Here is a 26,954-nt window from a genome sequence, read left to right as displayed (position 1 = left end):
TCCCATTTTCTGTTTGGCCAGCGTGGAAAGAGCTTGCTAGCACAACTAATCATAGTGACTGAATGCCTCAAACGCGCTTCAGCCTGAAGTAGATCTGAGGTGTTGGATCTCTTCAGTCTGTGGGGAGAAGAATCTGTTCAGAGACAGCTCTGATCAAACAGAAGAAACGTTGATATCTACAAAGAGATATCACGGGGCATGTTGAAGAAGGGGCACAACAGGAACATACAGCAATGCCATGTTAAAATCAAAGAACTTAGGCAGGTGTATCAAAAGACAAGAGAGGCGAATGATTCTTCTGGTTCATCACCAAAGAAATGCTACTTCTAAAACGAGCTGCATGCGATTCTTGGCGGCAACCCCACCACTGCCCCCAGATGCAGCGTTGATACCTTGGGGGAATCTGAGTCCAGGGCCAATGAGGATGAGACTGTGGACAAGGAAGAGGAGGAGAACGGGGGGCAGGCAAGGGGGTATCCATTCCCCCTGAGAGCCAGGAGCTGTTTTTAGTCCTGGAACAGCCCAGCCGGATGCTGGACAGCATCTTGACTGACTGAGATACCAGGGGAAGGCACCTCTGGTGAGTATGGAATTTCAATCACAGTGTTGGGGTTACATCCTCTGATGTGTTCCGTTTAATATGAAAAACATTACTTTGGGGTAGTGGGGCTGGGCTTCCCTGTAGGTGCTCCAGCTATGCAGAGGGTTGCCCCCGGAAAAGACTGTTTATGTGCACAAGGATGGCCTGAGAATCCTCCATGGATATCTCCAGGAAACTTTCATGGAGCTACTCTGCAATCCTTTGCAGGAGGTTTCTTGGGAAGGCAGCCTTATTTCTTCCACCATGATAGGACACTTTCCCACTCCACCCCATTATTAAATCTGCTGGTATCATCGCAGAACACAGCATAGCAACATACGCACCAGGTCTGTATCCAGACACTTGCAGCAACTGCTCCCTTTCCGCTTGTGTTACCCTCAGGAGACTAATATCACATAGGGTCACCTAGGGGAGACGGTGCAAGTTTACAATACACATGCTCAAACTGAAAACAACAGTGCATGTGATCCCCCACCCGGGGCGGTTTCTGGGTCTCTCAACCGCAGTTTCCCTAACATGAGGTTGTTCTGGGTGACAGGGATTAGGGAATGGGTGTTAATGTGTTTTCTCCTGGGTGAATCCCCCCCCAACCTTTCCTAGAGCTGTGTCCTTCAAAAAACAAATTTTGGGAGGCTAAATGATGTTGCCTGGTTATGTTGTGGGGGAAAGGGGGGCTTTGTCTACAACACATTCTGTGCTCTAGAGATTTCCCAAAATTGGAGGCACAAGCCCCTTACTCACCATAGCTGGCACACCAAACCGACCCATGGAAGAGGTAGGGATTGTGATTCTGTGCTACTGTTCACTTGAGAATAAGAAGGGGAGTTATTTTTACATTTCAACCTTGCATTTCACCCATGGTATGCACTAACAATGGTTGCCTTTGCAGTGGAAAGCGTGGCCTTCAGTGCATCCTCCATTCCTGCCGAGAGGCTGTCGCAGATTAGAAGGCGGAAAAAAAGAACTCCGGATGACGTTCAACGAGATAATGAATGCCTCCGGGGCAGCTGACATGGAGGATTTCATTATCCAAAAAACTGGATATAGACATGGAGACCAGGAGAGCAGCCCAGGAGCATGAGCATGCAATGCAGGATGAGATGCTGTGGATAAAGAGGGACCAGTCAGACATGTTGAGGTGTCTGGTTGAGCTTCAGGAACAGCAGCGGCAGGATAGACTTCCTCTGCAACCCCTGCAGAACTTCCAATCAACCTCTTCCCAAGTCCCCACCCCCAAGTGTTCCAGGAGGGGGGTGGGCAGGATGCAATATGTGCTCCACTCAACACCAGACGAGGGGAGTAGGAAGAGACGGTGGCCATCCTAAGAACTTTCCATGTGCACACTTTGCTGCTTGCACAGACAAGCAGCCTTTGTTTCTCCTCCCCTCCCCCATTAGAATGGTTGATAACAGTTAAATTATTTTACTTTCCCTCAACTGTTACATATGTGCAATAAAAGTCAACGTCTTTGTAATTACGTATTCTCTATTCATTACATCCTTGGGGGTGATGGGGGAAGGGAGATACTGGGACAGTGCCGCAATGGAGGGGATAGCATGGGAAGGCACAGCACAGATAAGTGGTGCACATCACTGTGGCTCATTACAAAAATGGGTTTTCAATGCCTCCCTGAGGCTCAGAGCTCCTCACTGGGCTCTCAGCACTGCACTGGTATCTGGATGCTCAAAGTTTGCGGCCAGCCGATCTGCCTCCGCGACCCAACCCAGAGGAAACTTCTCTCCCTTTGTCTTGCAGACATTATGGAGCAGGCAGAAATAATTATGGGGATATTACTTTCACTGAGGTCTAATCTAGTGAGCAAACTGCGCCAGTGAGCCTTTAAATATCCAAAGGGACATTCCACCACCATTCTGTATTTGCTTGGTCTATTATTGAACCGCTCCTTATTGTTGTTCAGGTGGCTGGTGTATGGCTTCATAAGACATGGGAGCAAGCGGTGGGTTGGGTCTCCCAGGATCACTATTGGCATTTCAACATCATCAGTAGTTATTCTTTTGTCTGGAAAAAAAGTCCTTGCTTGCATCTTTCTGAACAGACCTGAGCTCCTAAAGATGTGTGCGTCATGCACCTTTCCAGACCACCCCACATTGATGTTGGTGAAACGCCCCTGTGATCCACCAGGCTTGCAACACCATGGAAAAGTATCCCTTTCGGTTTATGTACTCAGAAGCAAGGTGGTCTAGTGCTAAGATAGGGATATGCGTGCCGTCTATCGCTCCACCACAGTTAGAGAACCCCATCATGGCAAAACCATCCACTATGTCCTGCACGTTTCCCAAACTCACTACCCTTCTTAGCAGAAGTCTATTAATGACCCTGCACATTTGTATCACAGCAGCTCCCACGGTGGATTTACCGACTCCGAATTGATTCCCAACTGACCGAGAGCAGGCTGGTGTTGCTAGCATCCACAGAGCAATGGCCACTCACTTCTCCATTGTCAGAGCAGGTCTCAAGTTAGTATTCCTGCGCTTCAAGGCTCAGGACAGATCTGTGCAAAATTCCAAGAAAGTGGCCTTACGCATCCGAAAGTTCAGCAGCCATTGCTCATCATCCCAGACCTTCATAATAATACAATCCCACTGGTCACTTCTTGTTTCCTGAGACCAGAAAAATTCAGCGCATCCACCTAGTTCAGCGCATGGCTGGGTGTGGGGGAGGAGGGACATTGCGGAACAATTGCCCGATCCTTGACCTGTGCTAAAGTCACAAAGGAATGTCTACACTGCAAGTGAGGGGCTGACTGTAGCACCGATAGGCATACATGACAGATTTAATCTAGTTCTATGGGTCATAATGTTAGTGAAGACACAGCAATCCGGGCTTTAGCATAAGCTAGAACCATTGCATGTGCCCAGAGACTCCAGCAGGCTTGTACTCTGTTTGCTAGCCTGTGCTAAAGCCCATGCCACAGCACCTTTGTTACTATTGTTAGCCAGACTATGTACATTAAAGCTAGTGCAGGTATGCCTGCCCATGCTACAATCACTCCTTCCCTTGCACTTTATGCTCCCACAGTGGCACAAGGGGATCTGAAACTAGCCCTAAAGGAGGCTAGTTCCAGGGAGGGTGGGGCTAGGCTGTTCTTGGTGGTGGCAGATGACAGAACAAGGAGCAACGGTCTCAAGTTGCAGGGCGGGAGGTCTAGGTTGGACATTAGGAAAAAGTTTTTCACTAGGAGGGTGGTGAAGCACTGGAATGGGTTACCTAGAGAGGTGGTGGAATCTCCATCTTTAGAGGTTTTTAAGCTGAGGCTTGACAAAGCCCTGGCTGGGATGATATAGCTGAAGTTAGTCCTGCTTTGAGCAGGGGGTTGGACTAGATGACCTCCTGAGATCCCTTCCAACTCTAATATTCTATGATTCTGTGATGTGCTGGCATGGGGGAATCATGGGCTTTGCATGAACCCTGCTTGTGAAATCGCTCCCCTACTGCCAGCACAGGCGACATATTGAGGCTGGTGCATCTGGGGTGGGATGAAGTGAAATGTGGACCAGAGAATGAGGCACTCCACTGATCCCTGGCTAGTGTAACAGTCCCTGGAGTATCATTTTAGCCAGAGCAAGTAAGAGCAGCCCTGACACTGCTCTATGTAGGGCCAGGGAGGTGGTTTGCCTACCCAGCCAGCCCAGGATTGGGGGAGGCATACTGATGGCTTAGAGTTACTTTTGCGTGCACCCTTCCAGCTGTGCCCAAACAGAAGGTTAAATCACCTAGAAGCACCAGGCAATCATTACAAGTGACTGTCCTTTTCACTGTGCTGTTTAGTCATACATATAAAACAGCATAATATTTTGAAAATATTTTAAACATACACTATTCAATCAATGGCATATTTTAAAATTATGTTTTTCATTGTACAGGTGTTAAGGTGGAAACTATGTGGAATATCCTCAGCTCTTATAGATCCAAGCAGGAAGCAAAGAAAAATATCTTTTCAGTTTTAGTTTCTTCCAAGCTCGTTTGCTTGGTAGCTCTTGATTTACTTCTGGGCTTTTCCTGTTCTTAGATTGCTTATGGGCTCTCAATTCTGTCTTCTCCACCTGAAACCCAGAGTCTTTTTCACTACAGTGACTTCTGTCTCTTTTTTAGAATATGGCTTTGCATGGCTCTGCCCAAGACACAAAGACAGTCCGTGGGATCTTTTTGAGAAACTGCCTCTCTTCCCTAGACAAGCTGTCTCAGTTACTGTCAGCAAAAAAGCTCAAGACAGCTGTTTCATTAGAAAAAGAGGGAGTTGCTGGCCACTTTCAGTGAAGGAAACTCAAGATTGGAATTTACTCCCCTCTTGGACTGAAATAACCTGAAACTGTTGAATCTGCAGGCATGCTGCAAGACCTGTCTCTTTATCCAAAGTGCTTTGGTGAGTTGTGGGAAGGGCTGGAATTTACCAATAAGGGAGAGTACTGTTTGAAATTGATTTGGGGTTCTCTGGTGTGGGGGTGAGCAGAAGCTGATGGCTTTATTTTTTATACCATTGTCCTTTTAATGATATAAAATAATATATTATATATATACGATACCTTTTTTAGAAATGGAAAAAATGATCAATAAAAATGTAAGAGTTTCAATTTTTATAAAATAATATATAATGTAATAACAACTGGTCTTGAGGTAGTCATGAAGTTTCCATTCAGCTTTCTCTACTAAAAACAAATTTCAGCTGACACATTGAGTAACACACATCCTGCTTACAAATGATACCTCATAGCTGCAAGCAGATATCCTGTCTAATCAACATCTGGCAGCACAAAGCATTTATCTTTTATTTATCTTATAAGTGCCATAGGAAACTCTCCGTTACAACTCATACACACACATGTATATATATTTATATATATACACAGAGTGGCATTAATTAGTAGGACTGTCAAATGATTTTAAAAATTAATCGCAATTAATCGTGAGATAAAAAAAAAGTCATGATTAATCACAGTTTTAATCACACTGTTAAACAATAATAGAATACCAATTTAAATTTATTATAAATATTTTTGGATGTTTTTCTACATTTTCAAATATATTGATTTCAATTACAACACAGAACACAAAGTGTACAGTGCTCACTTTATATTATTATTTTTTATTACAAATATTTGCATTGTAAAAAAGATAAACAAAAGAGAAAATATTTTTCAATTCACCTCATACAAGTACTATAGTGCAATTTATTTATCGTGAAAGTGCAACTTACAAATGAAGAATTTTTTTTACATAATTGCACTCAAAAACAAAACAATGTAAAACTTTAGAACCTACGAGTTGAAGCATGAAGGGGCATACGAATATTTAGCATATTTGGCATGTAAATATCTTGCAACATCAGCTACAACAGTGCCATGTGAATGCCTGTCTCACTTTCAGGTGACATGGTAAATAAGAAGCAGGCAGCATTATCTCCCATAAATGTAAACAAAATTATTTGTCTTAGCGATTGGCTGAACAAGACATAGGACTGAATGGACTTGTAGGCGCTAAAGTTTTACATTGTTTTACAAAGTTTGGACTCCTTCTCGCGCCTTCACCCCCAAACATTAGGAGTAGTAAGTAGCTGACATTGACATTGTGATGATGTAATATATAAATGTAGTATTACAATTGGATTGTGCGCTAATATATTTTAGTTAGTGATGAAGACTATGGATGAAATTCACCCCAGTGCCGAACGTCCTCTGTAATATCATGATTCTCTTAAGACCATAGATGCTGATCCTGTAAATATTTACGCATGTGTTTAATTTTGAGCACCTTAGTAGTCTTTTTGACTTTAATGGGACACAAGCTTCAGTGGGACTACTCAGAAGCTTAAGTGTTTACAGCATCAGAGCCTTAGGGTGAAATTCATCCCCATGCGGAGGGGCAGCACAAAGCCTATTCATTGCCATTTAAGGCCTTTGAAAAGGACCAGTTTCTTCAAGTGCCTCTTCTTACCCATTTGTAAAAAAGGTATACATTGCAAAATTATGTTTTCCGATTCTTTAAAAAAAAATCTTTTTATTCTTTCTTACATTTCTGGGTTTGGATGATGATGAGGATAATGTGTCAAGGAATGGTGTATGATCTACACAACACACTATAACATGTAAGGATAAACCTATCCATGGTCGTTACCAGCTAATGTTGATGTAGACCTAGAGCAGCGACCCCCAGCAACAGCAGATCTGTGGCAGTGACCACATCTACCCCTCTGATTAGTCTCTGATTTCATGATTACACACCATTTTTTCCTCTTGGGTCATCAGCAGGGTTTAAACCCAGGACTTCTAAGTCTCCTGCTCTCTTCTATTTGAGTTAAAGGAGTAACTGATAACAGAAGGAGGCTATGTCAATTAGTCCCTAGATGACAACATGATATACACTTTGTCAATGGGTTATACAACTGTAGGAATGCTCTAGGAATTATTTTGAGGAAGTTCTATGGTGTGTGTTGCACAGGTGGTCAGATTAGATGATCACAATGGTCCCTTCTGGTCTTGGAATCCATTAACTATTTGTGAGACAGCAGTGAAATGTTGGGTACCAGAACTCCAGGATTGTATCCATTGCTCTGCTAAAACAGTGTGTTCAAGTGGTTACAGGAGTGCTAACAGACATGATAGTTAAGCACATACAGTTGGCCCATTTGTTCTGAAAGATATTGTGGCAAAGTGGCTGAAACTTGGCTCTGGTATGGTAGGGAGACAGGTTCTATTTCTAGTTCAGCATGAAGAGACCTCATACAATCTCTCTGAAACCTTATTGATAAAAAGAAGAGGAGGATCATAGTCGTGTATCTCTTAGAGTAGGGGATGTGCAGCCTTGGTTAGTAATAAGGGATGTGAACTGTTTAGAAATATTAATTTCAGTCAGGGGGAGAGAGGCATTTTGGCAACCAGTAACATATTTAAACAAAATTTAAAATCACCATATAACATTGTAGAAAACATAACAAACTTAAAATATAACTTCCCTGAGTGGAAGGATTGACTGTCTTTAGCCTCATTTGGTCACAATTTTCCAAAATAGTCTCCTTTAGACTTGAAATTTTCCATTCTTGGTCTTGGGGGGGGTGAGGAGAAGATGATTAAAAAATTATCACTGTACACTTAATTGTTAATATTACCCTATATGCTACTCTCAGTATCATTTTTTTTAAACATATAACTCAAATAGCCACATTTTGTAAGTTCAAACTTTGCAGAGGATTAGCCCACACTGAGACACAATGTCTTTGACAGGATTGAAAAATGTTGGTTCTGGATTCATAAATTTACCCGTTTGGAAAACGTTGTTTGGATCATGCAAACTAGAAACCATTCATCAAAGCTACCAGGGCACATATGAAAGGCTAGCTCCTGCTCCCGTTAAAGTTAATGACACTCCTGTTGACTTCAACAGGAGCAAAAGCAGGACCATAGTGCTCATCAGAGTGCGCTTAAACTGCACAGCTCACATGCACATTTGTAAGGCCCAAATCCAGCTCTGTATAAAAAACCTCCTAGTGTAAGGGTGTCACACTCACTGAGTCAAGGGGACTGAATTCTATTTTTAATTATGGTCAATGAACCAGGGTATAAATTTAGGACCACACACCTACCCTAGATCTACAACAGAATGCCTACTCATGTTGGTGGGAGTACGCTGAGTTCTATGTTCTACACTCTGTTCCTGCAGCACCCAGATGGAAATCTACTGGCTGCTGCATGACTGAATGTATTCTTAATCAGCAAATGACCATCCCTGAATATATATATTCAGTCTGACGGTATATCTAAGTCGCCGCCGCCAGATCGATCTTTCTGGATCGATTGAGCGGTCAGTGTAGACCCGCTCAATCGATCAGAAAGTCGACTGAGTAAAACCACCCCCTCAAGTAGCCTAGCGCTGCGTCGACGGGAACACAGTTCCCGTCGGCGCAGTGCAATGAAGACGGTGCACAGAAGGGAAGCACAGCAGTCGACGGGAGTTACGCAAGCTACTCTGCGTATTTTGCGTAACTCCCGTTGACTGCCGCCGAATCTCCAGGTAAGTGTAGACCAGGGCTGAGTCTCCTCTCACTCAGACCTGTGTTGCATCAGTGGAGCTAGCCCTTATTTACACCAGTGTAAGTAAGAGGAAAATCTAGGCCATTGTGTATAATAAACCGGGAGACTCTGCCTCTCGTTTTGCCCAGCTGATCATGCCCATCTGCAACACCTCTTTTACACTTTGAAACATCTTATGGTTATTCCCAAAGGAGTCAGAACTGCAGAACCTCAGTTTTAACCTCAGTTAAATCATTCATTTGCTTGCTGGGGGCAGGGAGGTGACGGACAGAGCGGAGGGGAAGAGAAACCTGGAGAAAATGAGAGAGAACCCAAACTTCAATCAGGCCTTATCTTGCATAGAGATGGGTTAGAATTTCACCAAAAAGCCAGCCTTTCCCCATTCCTGTATAGGGGTGGTGTTTTCTTGATGCCAAATATTATTTTCAGTGCTTTACCAAATCCCCAAAAATGTATCAAGACTAAAAGCATTTAGATAAACTTTGGATACGTGTTTGAATTTAGTGGGAACCCACAAAACTTTCAGAATTTGGCCATTGTTAACTTAATCCCTATAGCCATGGCGAAAATAGAGGTGACAATTATGTCTGAGTGAGTCTCATGCTGTGCATCCGACTAGGGCAGGGTTGATATATTTTCAATGACAAAGGAAGAAGCCAAAGTTTGGGGAAGGGTGAGAAGGTTAGTGTCCTCTTGAAGAAGAAGATCTGGTGTTTTTCATGCTGAATGGGAGATGGCCTTGAAGCAAGCTGTCTCTCAATCCCGAGCTCCATTCTTGCAGCAGTGCCAGTTAAGAGCAGACAGTAAGGCGGAGAACAGTAAGCAGTTACACCGTGATAGCAGATAACGAGGACAGACTCCTCAGTATGAGGACATTTGGCAACCATACCTGGATTGTACGGATTGTTATGGATTAAAATGAGGCACTTAACATAATGACAGAAGAGATGTAAACTGAGGAAAATTGTCTATGGTGTGTGGTTATCCCCAATATACTCAATCAGCTTCAGGTTTCAAAAACAATGATAGCAGCCATTGGGGAAAACTTCAGGTCATTTTCAGTACAAGTCATGTAGTAATTGAAAGAAAACATCGATTGTTTGGGGGAGCCAAATTTCTTGATAATATCAAATGAAAGCTGCTGGCATGAACCTAGTACCTATGAGACCAGTGAAACTGCTGGAGCCCAAGGCTGCTGGAGCCCATCACTTGCTAAACAAACAAAACAAGCAGTTCTGGCAATTGATACCTCACTATCCTGCCAGGTTCTTCTGACGCCACATCATATTCGTAAAGCCCAAATGACTTTGACAAGCTATCTGGAGTATCCATGATTGGAAGGGTTGCTGAAATCACAGTAGTTGATTATAAGCAACTTAAGGTTTTGCCTTAACAGGACAAAATTGGATACTGTATCTGGTGGTTGTATTTTGAGAACCACATAGCTTAAAAGCATTGTTTCATTTTATTCATGTATGTATCTAGGTCATTTCTCCTGGCAATCTGTTTTATTCATAAGTAATGCTAGAATATTGGAGGATTATGCGCAAGTACAGTGCTGATCAACTTTTTATAAAATGCTCTGAATGATGTATAAATAGCTAAAGTGAGAAAAGTCAGATGAAGTATATGTCATCATTAAATATTTATCAATATTTATTTGAATCACTACTGACCAGTCTTGATTCAGACTAACAATCTGTAAGCAAAACATTCTGTATCCCCACCTGCTTTTATTTGAATATTTTTAATATTTTTAATCCTCCACCTGAGGACTGTTCACTGAAGGAAGGCTGTCAGAAAGCCAGTCACAGCTCCTTAATTCTCAGCCAAATCTCAATGGTGCAGGCCCTAAATAATGACTGGAGGATTGATGTGAGTGAAGTAATAATAAAATAATAATAGCTTTAGTTATACCACTGATGTAAGGTCCCTTAAGGATACACACCCCTACCTCCTTTGTATGCTGGTGAAGGGGTTGGGGTAGAGCAGGCAGCAGAAGAGCTGGTGAATGAGGCATTCAAGCTTCCTCCACCAGTTTTATGCCAGTGGAGACTTCCTACACACAGGAAAATCCACGTAGGTGTTTTACCAGTTTGAATCTAATACATTCTCTTTTCTTGGTCAACATAAAAGAGGTTTCCACCAGAAAGCAACATAGCTGTCATCTGCTTCACGTGGGTCAGTAAATCTTATATGTGCAATTTTTAAAAAATTCCATGTATGCTGAGTTTAGTACATATTAAATAATGTGAATTTACCCCAAAATTTTGAAAATACTGCAAGAGATTTCAGCACACAGTGCCTAATAATAACAGAAGGAAGTTGCATAACTGAAGCACTGTGTTTAATGAAAATGTATGTAATGTTTTGACTTCTGAATCATTTTGTCTAATATATGTCCATAAAATTATAACATCTTAGGACATTCATCGGTCACAGAGACATATAGTACACTTGGACAGTAGTACATATTGACACAAAACAGAATTTGTTAGCTGACTTGTTAGTATTTCCATTAACTTTCAGCAGTAAAATTCATATTGCCCTAAAACTTGGCAATACAAAGCAGTCTGGAAACATAGCGCTTACTACTGTAAGCATTTCTAGTGGGGTCAATGGGACTAATCACAATGGTAAATATTGTGTCTGGTAATAAGTGTTTAGAGGAGAGTGTCATTTGTTTGTAACCACCCCAAGCACAAACACTTATTCCTCAACTAAAGCTCTAATCCTGTGGTTTAGGGCAGAAGAAAGCTGTGATTTCCCGTGTTTTGATCTATTACAGAAGGGGTAAGATCTTGATAAAGGATAACTCTAAAAACCACCACATTACATAATGTTTTGTGATTTCAATGTCATTAAAATTCCTGCATTGGACTGTCAGGATTAGCATAATTCCTCAACCCTCTGAGAAAATTCCTTGCTACTCCTTCCTCATGCTAAATCTTAGTAAACTACTTGCTGACTTTTATGTTTAATTTTAGTTGGGTATTACTGATGTTAGCTGAATATTGCATTCTCAAACCATATCAGTACTAGGCAGGATGTCATGCACGCTACATGCATGCAGATAACAACTACATTAATTAACAATATCAATAGCCAACTCTCATAGTTTTACATAGCACAGCATACCACAAACATTCATTTATTAATTCTCACAGCACTAGTGAAAGTAGATAAGCATTATTATTCCCATTCAGCAGATGGGGAAACTGAGATGGGGGGCAAATTTTTAAAGGCATTTAGGTGCCTAAAATGCAGATAGGTGCCTGATGGAGTGTTCAAAAGAAAATGGAAGTTAGGTGCCTATGCAACCAGTGGGGTATACAAAAGTGCCTATCTACATCATTAAACACCTAAATACTCCTAAAAATCTGGCCCAAGGAGGTTAAGGATCCCTCCATCTCCCATTAAAATCATTGGGAGCAAGATTGGGAGTGAAGGCCCTGATTCAACGTGGAACTTAAGCATGTGAGTAGTCCCACTGACTTCAATGGAAATATACATATGCTTAAAGTTAGGCACATATTTACGTACTTTGCTGAACTGAGCCCGAAATGACCGGTCCAGAGTTATACAGCTAATCAGTAGCAGAATCTGGATTAGAATTCAGCAGCCTCACACAGGGCCGTTTTAAGACCTTTGTAGGCCCCCCGACCGAAATAACTAATTTGATTTTAAGCTATTAATAGTGTTTTAAATAAAAATAAAAAATTATATATAAACATTTTTTTCGTAGGCCCTGAAAGTTTCGTAGGCCCTCGGCCCTCTGCCTATTGTGCCTAATGGATAATACGGCCCTGGCCTCACAGTCAATCCATTAGACCATGCTGCTGCCGCTCAGAGTTATGAATGTTTTTTCTTTGTTTTCTACAGATGTTGTTTAGAATAGATGGAATTATTTTTTCCAATGTTTTAAAATTTAAAATTCTGCAAAAAGGAATTCATGGCATTTTTTGGTGATTTTTTGCTCCAGAATTAGGTGATCACATTGCCAGCCAAAAACAAATATGAATAGAAAAGATGCCAAGATTTACTTAGTGAGAATACCAGAAAACATCATAAAAAATGTGAAGATATTGCATTTCATATAAAAGAAAATGGACACCTTACTATCCCTTTCAGGAAAAGAGGAAAGGAATAATATTTTTAAGTAATATTTCTCTTTTCAAAAAATTAATACTTGAAAACTCTTTGGGCCAAATCAATTAGTTCTTACTGATTCAAAAATTTATTGACCTCAAGGGCTCTTTTATTTCATAATCAAGAGCCCAAACTTGGGAGATCTGAAGGCCCTTTAATCTTTTATTAGACCAACTTCTGTTGGTGAGAGAGACAAGCTTTCGAGTTTACACAGAACTCTTCTTCAGGTCTGGGAAACTAAGGCCTTGTCTACACTACAGAGTTTTGTCGACAAGTATACCAACGATCAAAAAGCACTATAATTACAATGCTTGTGCCTGTTCACACAGCACTCCTTCTATTGGTGGAGTGCATCCACAGCTGGTGCTCTAGCATCGAGAATGAGAGCAGTGCACTGTGGGCAGCTATCCCACTGTGCAACTCACCACCTTCTGCAGCTAGGAGTTGAGGGAAGGTGGAGAGGATCGCAGTGCATCATGGGTCTGGGCTCAATGTCCCACGATGCAGTTTTTTTTTCAGTCTGTCATTCCATGCGTTTCTGACTGTGTTTTCCAGCATTTTTCAACGGCCCCTGTTTACTGTGCACCCACCATCTCTGTTTGAAAGGATGGCTTTTGCACTGCTCTCCACTGTTGTGGTCAGTGTTTTGAACACATTGCAGATAGTCATGACCTCCCAATCTGAACAGAAATCCGAGACGCCTAACTTGCTGTGTGCCATGGAAAGAAACAACACTGGATTACTGTTGGCATTCATGGAGCAGCTGCACGCAGTGGACCATCACTTTTAGGTGCATGAAACATGCATGGAGTGACAGGATTGCATTGTTATGCAGATCATGATGAGTAGTGGGTGCAGAATTTTTGGATACGGAAAGCCGCCTTCCTGAAACTGGGTGCGGAGTTCACCCTAGCACTGAAGCGCAAGGACACCAAAATGAGAGCTGCTCTCTCAGTGGAGAAGCATATGACGATCACTGTGTGAAAAGTGCTCACTACAGGTGTCAGGGTGTTTTTGTCTTTATCATTTTCCTGTGTAAATTCATTTGAGAGTATAGTGATTGTTAGTTTCCCAGACCTGAAGGTGAGCTCTGTGCAAGCTTGAAAGCTTGTCTCTCTCACCAACAGAAGTTGGTCCAATAAAAGATATTACCTCATCCACGTTATCTCTTTACTATCCTGGGACTGACATGGCTATAACAACTCTGCATACTTAACTTTGACATTCAACATTATGCAGAAATCACGTTCCTGTTCCCACTGAAATCAAAGAGAGATTTGCCAATGATTTCAGTGGTGCTATATCAGGCCCTAAATAATGATTGCAGGATTAATGTGACTGGTGGAAGTAATAATAATACATAATAAAATAAAAATAAAATAATAGATTCAGGTCCAAATTTCAACCACTCCAAAATCAGGCCTAGATCTTTAGCTGATTGTTCTGACCTCTAAACTAAGTTTACTCTCTCTTGCTTTTCATTTGAATTTTCTGAAGTCAAAAAGTTAGCAGCTGTGTAGTGTTGTTTATCTTAATTATGGTATATGATGTTAATACTTGTGACATGCACTTTCCCCTAAGTTTGGAAAGGACCTTTTTATTGCTTTAAATTCATGAATGATTAAGGTATGTTTTTTTCACCCTTACACAGAATGACTCTGCCTATTTAACTTTGGTTCCCCAATCTGCAGACTATACTGATCTTGACACACTGGTTGTGCAACTGCAACTGTCAAGCATCTGTCATGCCACAGAATCCTCCTGCTCCTCCACGTCCCTGTCCCTAAACCTTCTTGATTTTCTCAAGGTCCTTGCTCCCCCAACCCCTGCCTGTCCCTAGTCTCAGACATGGTCCTTAAACCCCAAGATCATACTTTCCTTCTCTTTAGTTCTTCCTGGCCCCAGTCTCCTCTGGTTCTGGCTCCTCCTGAACCTCATCATCCCCAGACTCATTCCCCTTTTGCTTCCCTTGGCTCCAACCCAAGTTTCCCCAACTCTCCTCTGAGGCTAGACATCAGCCCCATTTATGAGCAATATTGTACAAGGACCTGTACAAAATTTGTCAACTATACATTTGTCCATGAAGTAAAACTCAGAAGAGACCTGGCTTCATGCAACAGTCACATTAGAACAGCAGCACACGGGTTGCCAACTCTCACGATATTTGATGTTTTTCTAAAGGCAGCAGCTCCTGGTATCAAGTGATTTTGTGAGAATCTCAGCTTTCATTTAACATCTCTCTCCCCAAAATATCTAGTCATCATGCACAGAAAAGCCTCAAGTTTCAACCTCCAAAAGTCAAACTTTAACAAAAGGCCACATTCATTATTTTTAGAAATCACATAATTTACAAGCCAAGTTCAGGATTTGTTGGGACTAAATCATGATTTTTGAACAATAGCAGCCACCAACATAAGACAGACTGATTGTTTGAAAGGTATTCCAAACTAAGGTAGATCTACTTTAGCTGCCACTTACATTGGACTGTGAAGAAGAGGACTGGGATGAAGATCTAGGGGTGGAAAAGAGATAGGTCTTGAACAGGTAGAGGCTGGATGGGACAAGGTCAAGTTGGAATGGAACCCATTATTACAGAGTCTCACTATTTCTCTGCTGATAGCAAATAGCTGTGAAATCCACTGGCAATGTGTTCCATCTCCTTCTAGCATTGGTCCACATAGAGCAGGGGTGGGGAACGTCCAGCCCGCGGGCCATATAAGGCCTGCGAAATCATTTGTTCTGGACCTGGCGGCGGGGGGGAATTCCGCGGTGGCGCGGTTTCACGGCGGCGGCGGGGTTCCGTGGGGGGGGGGACAGTGCCCGCCGCCGAAACCCTGCCGCCGAAAACCCTGCCACCGTTTGTCCCTTTTCGGCGGCGGGGGGACTACGGCGGCGGGCACTGCCCCCCAGCCCCCACAGAACCCTGCCACCGCCGTGAAACCGTGCCGCCACCGAATTCTCCCCCGCCGCCAGGGCCACCATCAGGCTCTTGACATAAAAAAGGTTCCCCACCCCTGACATAGAGGATGATGACCTACTACTGATATCAGTTACACCATTGGCTCAAATGGGAAAGGTGAATGCAGAGGATTTAAAGATTTTAATCCTGTTGATGAACCATGCAGGTGTCAATATGATGCCACATGATGGAATTTGGGATTTTTTTAAACAAAGGAAATTACACACAAAAACCCACATTAAAGGAACATTAATAAGGTGCAAAGTCAAGCTATCAGCATCTAGGAAATGCTAGAATTAAGGTTGCCAGTGCAACCTTCATTCAGTTCTATTGTGTGCATGCAATATAATACAGTCTTTAATTACATGATCACACTGTAATTGTGTAATTATGTATGTAACCACACTGTCTGTATTGAAAAAGTGCCAATTTTGTCAACAAAGGAACTCATGGAAATATACCACATTTGCACCATCCAACAATGAATAATAAAATAAGAAGCCAATCTTTCCTGTCACACAGTGGTTTTAATCAGTGCAGTTACTTTGGATTTTGATCACTGTAACTGAGAGCAAAATTTGGCCCAAGATGTTCAATAAATAATTTTTAAATGACTTTTTTGTTTTAAACAAGAATTTGTTACTTTTATCTTGTACACTACCAGGAATGAGTAATCCTGCAGCAAAAGAAAAGAGATTGGCCACATCTAAACCACTAGTGACACCTAGTTTTCATCTAAAAGGTAGGCAGCTACAGTATTACATTTTTAATAATGTTCAGGTCCTTGGCAATGTTCTGTTTAATGTATTTATAAAATACGTAAACATTATTGACACTGATCTAGATTCAGCAATGAGAAGACCTCAGCTAGCTGGAGATATGTCTAAACCAGTATGCACAAGGTGCAGGGTCCCAAATCAGACTAAAGAAGTAGGAAATCTTCAGCAGAGGTGGAATGGATAGAAGACAGCCTGTGAACTAAGGGAGGGGGAGATGGGAAGATGAAGACTCTGACTGGGGGGAAGTCAATTGACAGGTAGAGACTGCATTGGCAATCTTCCTTGTCTACTCCAATGCTGTGAGTCTACCTACAACAGATAAGGAAAGTCCCAGGTTTAGGTAAGAGAATATGTGTTTAGAGTTTTGTTATTTTAATGCTTGTGTCTCTATCTGTGATGTTCCTGGTGATCAGAATCATACTTGTTTTGAAAAGGTGTCCTTAATTACTTCAAGTTCATACTGGTCACAAGTTCTCGAGAGGATTCTAGAGCAGAGGCCAAATCCAGCTGGATCAGCTGGAGGTTATGTGGTTGGTGAAACAAGAAGTACGGTAACCTGGTGACCCAGTCTAAAAGTAGGGTGAACCACAGGGTTCCACCCTGAGAGAAGCACAGGAGTGGGTCTGTGGCTTGGAAAGAGTGCCCAAGGGAGAGACTGAGAGAGGGATTAAGGCAGAGCAGACCCCTTGAACTGTGGCCTTAAGAACTGAGCCTTCTTTTTGGAGCATGAATGATAAAAATATTAGGTATTTTATTCAGTCAGCATAAATCATCAGAATACATGTCAGAGTCTTTCATGGCTTGCTGGGATGTTAAAAACTCTTTCCCCATACAAAAATGTGTCACTATTTCTACGCTAGATTGGCCCCTTTCGTGGTAAAATGCCTCCTAGTTTCCCACCCAGGTAATATAGCCTCAGTCCACCAAACTTTTGTTCGTTCCCTCTATATAAATCTCAACCCCTGGAGATTCTCCATGGGGTCTCCGTTAGGGGACATAGTGCTGCAGAGACCACTGATGCCCGCTTCTGTGTGGCAAGAGTGAGATCTGCAAGAAGAGGAGCCCTTCAGTGTGTGAATCTGGCCTCCAATTACTGGTAGGGTGAAATTCCCACATAAAGACAGAGTAAGCAGGCTTTATGTGGGTGTCCTGTGCGGGGGGGTGGGAAACATGAGGTCCACCACCAGAGCCTAAGGGCAGGCCATGTGCTGCCTATGAGCTGGAATAGCATCTGCTGTGAGAGATATTGGAATCTCATGCGGTATCTTTGAATGAAGAGTTTATGTATGGTTGTGTTCTACTCTATGGGGGATGGATATCATAGCTCTTATAGGAACTGAAGACGGTAGGAAGTGATTACCTCTAAAATTGCAAACAGGGTGATTTATATATACTAGTTCAGGCTGAGTTTTCCAAAGAGAAAGAACGAACTTGGGATATATAAAGGCTGGGTGTGAACAGATTGTGGGCTTTCGTTCTGAGTGAGCAAAGGGACAGGACATTCTGTCCAAGAGGAGGCCCCAATCCTGCTGAAGCGTTGGAATGACTTTGGCCTACTAAGGCAATTACTAGTACATTTGCAAGTAAGCGTGTAGGAACTTTTGTTGTTTTTACTTTTTCTCTGTAAAGCTTTTGTCCTTAAAATAAATGTACTTTGCTGAGAAAGAGCTGTGTGGTCATTTTTAACTGCTGGCGATACACTCTTCATAGCCCTGAGAAAAAGCAGTGCGTAGGGACTGGTCTTTAGGCAGACTGGCTTACTGGGGATATCACAGTGTAGGCAGGAAGCTGTGTAGCCTTAAAACCCCCAGTCAGAAGGGAGACAGACTTGGATCTCTGCCCAAGAGAAGTGAAGGCTGGCAGCCAGAAACCTTAAGTGGGTGCCCTCAAAGGATCATAGAGGGGGAACACAGGTACAGTTACCCTAAAACTGTGACCTCTGACAACTACACAGGGATTCCCAGCCACGTGATCCAAACTCTGATGCAGTGATTGTTTCTCCAACCTGTTCCCAAAATTCTTATTTGCACCAGTCTATTTGGAGCTGGCAGGGAGCCTACTTTTCTGGCAACCAGGGAATGCAAAGGCCTCCTCCACAACTGCTACATCACTGTCTCAACCTTGTACAGGGCTTATGCAACATAGAGAGCCTTGTGCCAGTCCTCTGCAAAGGGGAGAATTTTGCCCTCACCTTTAGGCAACTAGAAGTCTTGTGGCAAAAACACAGGAAGGGAAGTAAGACCACCTGGAATCTATTTACAGTTTTGTTATTACACAGCTGGGTGAATAATTAGATGTAGGTGAGAATGAGAATAATGAGAATGAGAATAATTTATCCTTTGAATTTAGGCTGAGATTTTCAAAGCTACCCAGCAAAAGAGCAGATTATGAGGAATATTTGAGATTCAACTTGCTTTAAGTCACATGCTATATTTCCATTCCCTGACTGGATGACCACAGGTTTTAGAATTAGGTTACAGCTCAAATACTTGTGATTGCAAATTTGAAATGAATGAAGATTTATGGAGAAAAGAACTTGCCCAACTTTGTATAATTTTGAACAAGTCACTTAATCTCTCTGTGCTTCAGATTCCTCATTTGTTACATTGGGAAAATGTCTGTCCCACGGGACTTATTCTTGTGCTTTGAGATTCTGGGATGAAAGGTGCTAAGAAATACCAAGTATTATTAATTATCACTATAACTATTTACCCACTAATTGTTACTTCTCCCATCTACATAACTTCTTTCTTATCTTCTAGATTCTGCTTGAAGGTGAGGCATTGACAAAACTGTACTTCAACTCCCTCTTCTATCCAGTATTGTGAGTTTTCGGTCTCTTTTTCTATAGCTGTCTACAAAGATTCAACTGTAACTTCAAAATAACTCCCAAGGCAGCATTAATTGAGCATTAAGTGCTGAATTACTGTTCATAGTTTCTTACTTCATGGGTATCTTTCCATTCAATCTCAGTTTCACCTGAGTATTCAGTTCTGAACAATGCCAATAGTGTCCTCTGCTGTACATAATCAAAAATGACACTTTACTACAAGTTAGGTTTTCAGACCTAATTTCACCTATGCTTACTCAAAATGTAAATAATCAATGATGTATTGGAAGGGCTCCCAGGGGACTCATGGGAGCTCCTACTTTAAATTCTGCCACCAAAATGAAAGAAGGGTTGAGATGATTTCCTTGACTTTCGTGAAGCTAACCCTCCTATTTCTGAATTCTGCTAAATCATCCTTGCTTGAGGTTACTTATTCCTGTGGTTCACAAAAATATTTCTGAAGAGCCAACGTTTTGTCTTGGGAATGGACCAGATTGCACCAAGTAACAGGTATTTTAGAAATATTTCCCATGGAAGAATACCCAGGAGTGTCCTCTGCCAATACCCTCTGGAAATGCCCATATCCCACAAGCTGTACATGGGATTTAACAGAGGGGGGAAACGTGAGAGTTTTTAAAAATCTTAAATAAAGTTTTTTGCTGCAAGGTTATTGCTGTTTTTTCTTATTCATGAATGAAGGCTAGTTCTGGGCATGGGTGTAGTTTGGGGGGAAATGGTGTTGCCCCAAACTGCAAACCTTGGGCAGGTGTGGAGAGTGAAGAGCCCTTGCAATTGACCTAACCCCAGAACTGGGATGGATGAGACGAGGATCCTGTTCATCTGTCCTGCCTCAGGCCTGAGAGTGGGGGGGGGGGGGGGGGGGAAGGGAAAAGACCCACCCCCCCCGAGCTGCAGCTGTGGAGGCAAAATTGATGTAATAGTTGAGGAGTAGGAAGGGAGTCAGAATTGATGTGGGGTGCAGAATTGATGTGAGACCTGAGGAGGTATGTAATTAACTTCTTTACTGAGAGACGGCATCTGTTATGAGAGGCACAGACTTAATTACAGTAGAACTTCAGAGTTACAAACACCAGAGTTATGAACTGACCGGTCAACCACACAACTCATTTGGAACTGGAAGTATGCAATCAGGCAGAGACTAGGAAAAAAAAGCAAATACAGTACTGTTAAATATAAACTCCTTAAAAAAATAGGGAAAGTTGAAAATAAAAAAGATTTGAAGAAGGAAAGGAAAATGTTTCTGTGCTTGTTTTGTTTAAATTAAAATGGTTAAAAGCAGCATTTTTCTTCTGCATAGTGAAGTTTCAAAGCTGTGTTAAGTCAATGTTCAGTTGTAAACTTTTGAAAGAACAACCATAATGTTTTGTTCAGTTACAAACATTTTAGAGTTACAGGAAAAACCTTCATTCCCAAAGTGTTTGCAACTCTGAGGGTCTGCTGTAACTAGAATTTTAAGGCATGAGGAGAAGCTGGAGGCTCCACGCCATCAGGCAGCCACTGAGTGCTCCTGTAATGGAAGCCCAGATCATCTAACTCAATACATTTGGGAGAGCAGGCAATGCTAACTGTCGCACACACAAGTGTTAGGCACGGGGGTGGGCACGAGGAGTTCAAAAACGGGATGAGAGGCTGAGAAACAAACCCCAAACCCTAATTTATTTTAAAAAAAATCTAATGACTTTTGAGGCAATCACATCATTGTGGGGGGGCTGATGTGGTTTTTTTTTTTTTTTTTAGCTTTGGGGTGGGCAGTACTGGGCTTCTTCTGTGTCAAGAGCAGCAGAAAAGGGCTCGTGGAGAGGGGGAAGGGCAGGCCAGGCGCACATTGTAAGCTACCCATGAGGCTGGTCTAGAGACATCAACGTTGTCCCTGATCCCTGTCACTTGCTTGTCAACGTTTCACAGTTGGGACATTTCAAACGCTCCGCCCTCCCCAGAAAGTTCAAGTGTTGCTGGGGGGAGATGCCACTTCTGCCCAGGCAGGCAGGCGCTGTGTGCAAAGCTGCAGCTGCAGCAAGGTGCGGTGGGCACGTGCACGTGCATGCGCGCGCTAGGTAGTCATGCCAGCCAGCATGAACATGCTTCGCCCTCTTCCTCCCCCCACGGGCTTTATCTCTCCCGCCACTCTAGGTGCCTCCCCAGCCTATTCGAGGCTCCCCCTCGCGCAGGAAGGGGGCGGGGCTTGTCTTCCACCCAGATGCGGGAAGTTCAGCTCCCCCCCTTCGCTCACTCAGGGCCCGCCCAGGAACGGAAGTGACGTAGGGGGCGGGGCTGAGAGAGGCTCTGGGCCGCCGCCGCCATTTTGTTTGCGTGCGTGGGGCCGGCGCGGGTCTGTCAAGCGCGGGACGGTGTGAGGGGCGCGGAGAGGGAGCGAGGGGGGAAGGGGGATGTCGGCCTTCTCGGAGGCGGCGCTGGAGCGGAAGCTCTCGGAGCTGAGCAACTCGCAGCAGAGCGTGCAGACGCTGAGCCTGTGGCTCATCCACCACCGCAAGCACTCGGGGCTCATCGTCACCGTCTGGGAGCGGGAGCTGCGCAAAGGTGAGGCCGGCACCGGGCAGGCCGAGTCTGCCCCGCCCTCTACTGCTGCTGCTGCTAACTGGCAGCGCCCGTCGGCACAGGCAGGAGAAGGGGGAGCCCCCGGAGGGCTGGGGGGGGGGCTCCTGTAGGGCTGGGTCTTGGGGGCGCCGCCCGGGGCCTGCCCCGCCCCACCCCGCCCCGCCGGGGCTAGGAAGGAGGCATCGGCCGCTCCTCGCAGCGCCAGGCCCTTTCCTCGCTGATCCGCCTGCGGGGCTGGGGGAAAAATCCGCGGGGCGCCGGGCGCGTGATAGCGGGGCTCGGCGGGATGGGCCCCGCCGCGGCTCTGCCAAGGGCCCGCCCACGCTCCGTGTCCCAGCGCACGGGAGGGGGAGAGGGAGAGGGAGGAGAGGCCTGCAGGTGGGTCCCCTGCCCGGGGATGCGCTGTTCCAGCGTCAGTGTTTGTGAGTCTGCGACTGGCTGGGCGCGGAGACTCCGCGGGCCGGGCTGATTAAAGGGGCACAATCCACTCTAAAACAACGCTTTTTTTTTCCTTGGCTCATTGTGTTTGTAAGTGGTACTGAAGATCAGCATACACGGACTCGAGACTCGTTTTTCCTTTAGGTGTTTACTGTACTTTGCCTCTTCCACAAGGTTGAGCGTGTATCAGTTTTGCAGTGTAGCCGCAGCCTAGAGTAATACATTACATAGAAAAATGGGATTGTGAAACTACAGAAATGGGCAGAAGGGCTCAAGTGTGAGATGCAAAGCTTTGTTTACCTGGCTTTTGAAAGCTGCCTGTATTTCAAACTGACTTCTTATAGTTTGAGGTTGTCTCCTTGTTAATATGTTACATTGGATGTGTTCAGTCTTAATTTAATTATTCCTAGCAAATGAATTGTAGATTTACTGCTGCAAAGATAGGAGCTGGCCTGTCAGCTGTTGTGCCAGAAGTCATCTTAGCTGGTAGCAAAAGTTAGCAGGCAGAGCAAGTTTTCACTCTTTCCAGAGTGACACCTACACATCAGAGACATCTGGGGATTTGAACAGGAAGACTTAAGGGTTAGATTTTTCATTAGGGAGGAGAAGCTAGTGTAGAGCTAGATAAGGCTGCAGTCTAACAATTGATGGGGAAAATTTGTCTGCCCTACAGATAATACATGTGCATTACTATATTGATAGGACAGGATGGGTCAAAGATTTTTTTTTTCCAGGGTTGGATCACATAACTTCATACACATAGAATTGGTTCACCCTAGGAGCGTAGGTTTTGAATTAAATAGTATTAAGTTAAAAGGAAAGCTTTTGTAGTGGTAAATTATTTTAGCCTATATTGAAACAGAATGTAAATTGTTTTAACATTTTATATTAAACTTCCATGTGTTCTGTATTACAAACATTTACAAATAAATTTTATTTAAAATAAATTTCAGTTCACTTCTTTCAGAAAGTAGTTCTCTTTTGAACTTCCAAATCTCTAGGCTGAACAAAATAAGTAGAATTAAAAAAGCAAACAAACCACAGCCCTGTGCATTCTGGGTAGAAACCATGGAATGTTAGAATGCACATGCTGAAGAATGAATTGTCTACTACACAGATATGTAGGTTAAACTCTTTTATCTAAGTTATTTTGTAAAATAAAAGTAAGTTTCTGCGACAACATTGAACAGTTTCTCTTATTTCGAAAATAGATGCATGGTTTTCTCCCATATTCCTAAAAAAGACAAAAATCCCAACTCCCCTTCCCCCCCATATTAATTATTTAACATGATCACTGTTTTGAATGATTGGAGAAGTTTATGATGAACAGCTGATGTAGGAGCCTTTTAACTGATTTTATTGTCTATCTTGCTCAACATATGTATGAGGCAGTCACTATAGCACCATCAGTATGTTGCTGATATCCAGCTCTTTAACTCCTTATCAACTTCAGATGGTATAGTTGCCTTTGCTTGGGAAATGGATGAAAATTAGATGGTTGACACTCAGTCTAAGCAAATGGAGGTAGTGTTGGTTGGTAGGATGAAGCACTCTGAAGAATTCACAGCAGGGTTTGGTCCTTAAAGTAATCCAGTGATTACTGGAAATACTATTTTATCTTCACCTGAATCATGATTTGGCCACAGTTTTATATTCCTTTGCCACCTCTAAGTAAGATGTTGCAATGATTCCTATTTGGGGCTAATCTTTAAGAATGCCTGGAAACTATTGCTGTTTAGACACGTGGCAGGCAGTTCCTATGTAGCAGAAGACCACTAAGAGCACTTCATGCTGCATTGTCCATTTCAAGGTTCTGGTTCTCATTTTTTAGGCTACAAAGATTTCCATTTGTTCCACATCCTAACCTTCTGTTGCATTTGAGGATGCTGTGGCTGACAAATCCCAATATCTGTTTTAACTATTTTTCTCTGGTCAGCATAGTGTTTGAAAGCCTCACAAACATCGTTACTTGTATTTCAGTAGGGTCTAGAAGTCCCAGCCAAGATAATTTATTACCGTTTAATACCATTTATTAAATATTTTTAGATGTTTTCTACATTTTCAAATATATTGATTTCAATCAAAATGGAATACAACGTGTACACTGCTCCCTTTATATTATTTTTGTTAACAAATACTTGCACTGTAAAAAGGAAACATGGTAGCCTGTACTGTACTGCAGTCTCTTTATTGTGAAAATGCAACTTACAAATGTAGATTTTTTTTGTTACATAACTGCATTCAAAAACAAAACCATGTAATCTTTAGAGCCTACAAGTCCACTCAGTCCTACTCATTGTTCAGCAATTGCTAAGATAAACAAGTTTGTTTACATTTATGGGAAATAATGCTTTCTGCTTCTTATTTATCATGTCACATGAAAGTGAGAACAGCTGGCGTTGCAAGGTGTTTACATGCCCGATCTGCTAAACATTCATTTGTCTCTTTGTGCTTTGACCACCATTCCACAGGACATGCTTCCGTGCTGATGACAAGTTCTGCTCGATAATGATTCAAAGTAATGCTGACCAATGCACGTTCATTTTCATCATCTGAGTCAAAAGTCACCAACAGAAGGTTGATTTTCTTTTTTGGTTGTTCGGGTTCTGAAGCTTCTGCATTGGAGTGGTGTTCTTTTAAGACTTCTGACAGCATGTTCCACATCTCATTTCTCAGATTTTGGAAGGCACTTCAGAGTCTTAAATCTTGGGTCTAGTGCTGTAGCTATCTTTAGAAATCTCATATTGATACCTTCTTTGCAGTTTGTCAAATCTGCAGTGAAAGCGTTCTTAAATTGAACAACATATCCTGGGTTGTCATCCAAGGCTGCCATAAAAACAAAATATATGGCAGATTATGGGTTAAACCATGAAGCAGGAGACATACAATTCTCCCCCAAAGAGTTCAGTCACAAATTTAATTAACACATTATTTTTTAGTAAGTGTCATCAGCATAGAAGCATGTCCGCTGGAATGGTGGCCTAAGCGTGAAGGGACATAGGACTGTTTAGCATATCTGGCACGTAAATACCTTGTAATGCCGGCTACAACAGTGCCATGCGATCGCCTGTTCTCACATTCAGGAGATGTAAATAAGAAGCGGTAGCGTTATCTCCCATAAATGTAAACAACCTTGTTTGTCTTAGCAATTGGCTGAACAAAAAGGAGGACGGAGTGGACTTGTAGGCTCTAAAGATTTACATTGTTTTGTTTTTGAGTGCAGTTGTGACAAAAAATTCTACATTTGTAAGTTCCACTTTCATGATAGAGATTGTTCTGCAGTACACAGGTACTTGTATGAGGTGAATTGAAAAATATTTCTTTTGTCTTTTACAGTGCAAATATTTAATAAAAATAATGTAAAGTGAGCATTGTACACTAGGTATTCTGTGTTGTAATTGAAATCAATGTACTTGAAAATGTAAAAATATTTATAATTTAAAATTGTTATTGTTTAACAGTGCAATTAAAACTGTGGTTAATTGTGATTTGTTTTGCGTTAATTGGTTGAGTTAATAGCAATTAATTGACAGCCCTAGTTAAAATGTAACCTGTTACAAATATAACTGTATGAAGATTTATCATTTGGAAGTATGTAAATGATTAGAATTATTTCAAAGTAGGATGCTGAATTCACTGCTGTCTTAAGGCATGTAATATGGCTTTTTTTACTTGTTTGTCTTGGTGATAGTCACCTGCAAGACAGTAGGGTTTGTCGATGAATTTATAGTCCCTTAGTGTAAACAGCATTTGGGTGTTTTGTAATCGTACATTACAGTTGATAGGTCCAAACCATACTGTTCATTTTCTCCTCAGATTTATATGCCAGACTTTTTACTAATGCTGCTTGACTGTAACTAATGGAAACACTAAATGTATATATCTTAGAATTCGTCATTCTGTGAAATTATTGATATTATGGGTTGCCAGCAGACTTCTGGTATCTGTCATATTATTCATCAAATAAATCTGCTCAGTATTTCTTAGATGTTTTCTCATAACTTTGTCATTTAGTCCATGCTCTGGATTTGTGCTACCATATTGATGAAAATATTTTTTATATTACAATTATTGAAAAGAGGTCTGTAGCACTTAGTTTGAAGCATGACACCATTATTACTTCAGAGATAAGAAACTATAATGATTAGAGCCCAACTATAATTTTAGTAGCATTATCATAACTTCAGTTGAGATTGACCCCTCCAGGTTTGAAACTGTTTTTCATGCATGTTCAGAGTATATCGGCCACTTGATGTGACGTTGTCATAATACATTGTAATGGCTCAAAAGTGTATCATGTGTCTTATTTTTTATAAGAATAATTTGCCTTTCTGTTTGGTTATAATCTTCAAATTTACACAGAAACATTTTGATTCAGGTGGCTGTGTGAAGGGGTTGGGGATGGGTGGCATTATCTGAAGGGGTCAAATAAGACAGAGAAAAGTATTGATGCTGTCCCAGTTCTACTCATGAGACACCATTCAGAGCAGATCTTCATATTATGATTGCCCCTCTCTTTTCTTGTATGCCCATTCATATATTTTTTTGATGGAAACCCAGACTTCCATATTTTTTG

General features: G+C 42.3%; 1 protein-coding gene across 8 annotated transcripts in view; it reads left to right on the top strand.

Moving 5' to 3' along the window:
• The first annotated feature begins 21,695 nt into the window (after positions 1–21,695).
• RPRD1A (regulation of nuclear pre-mRNA domain containing 1A) overlaps positions 21,696–26,954 on the top strand; it is a 65,148-nt gene continuing 59,889 nt past the window's right edge. For 4 of the 8 annotated variants that reach the window (XR_010924177.1, XR_010924175.1, XM_067569978.1 and 1 more), the window contains exon 1: positions 21,696–21,922. Coding sequence is in view for 6 of the 8 variants with exons in the window: in XM_067569978.1 (XP_067426079.1) it covers positions 21,772–21,922 (151 nt within the window). In the remaining 2 variants the exon portion in view is untranslated. The remainder of the gene's footprint in view (positions 21,923–26,954) is intronic. The other 4 variants (XM_067569981.1, XM_067569980.1, XM_067569979.1 and 1 more) reach the window with 2 other exon arrangements.

Source organism: Emydura macquarii, unplaced genomic scaffold, assembly GCF_026122565.2.
Source record: "Emydura macquarii macquarii isolate MOO-44397 ecotype Brisbane River unplaced genomic scaffold, CSIRO-AGI_Emac_v2 contig_2975, whole genome shotgun sequence".
Taxonomy (NCBI): domain Eukaryota; kingdom Metazoa; phylum Chordata; order Testudines; family Chelidae; genus Emydura; species Emydura macquarii.
Note: the sequence above shows the minus strand (reverse complement) of the source record. Positions and strands in the feature narration are given on the sequence as shown.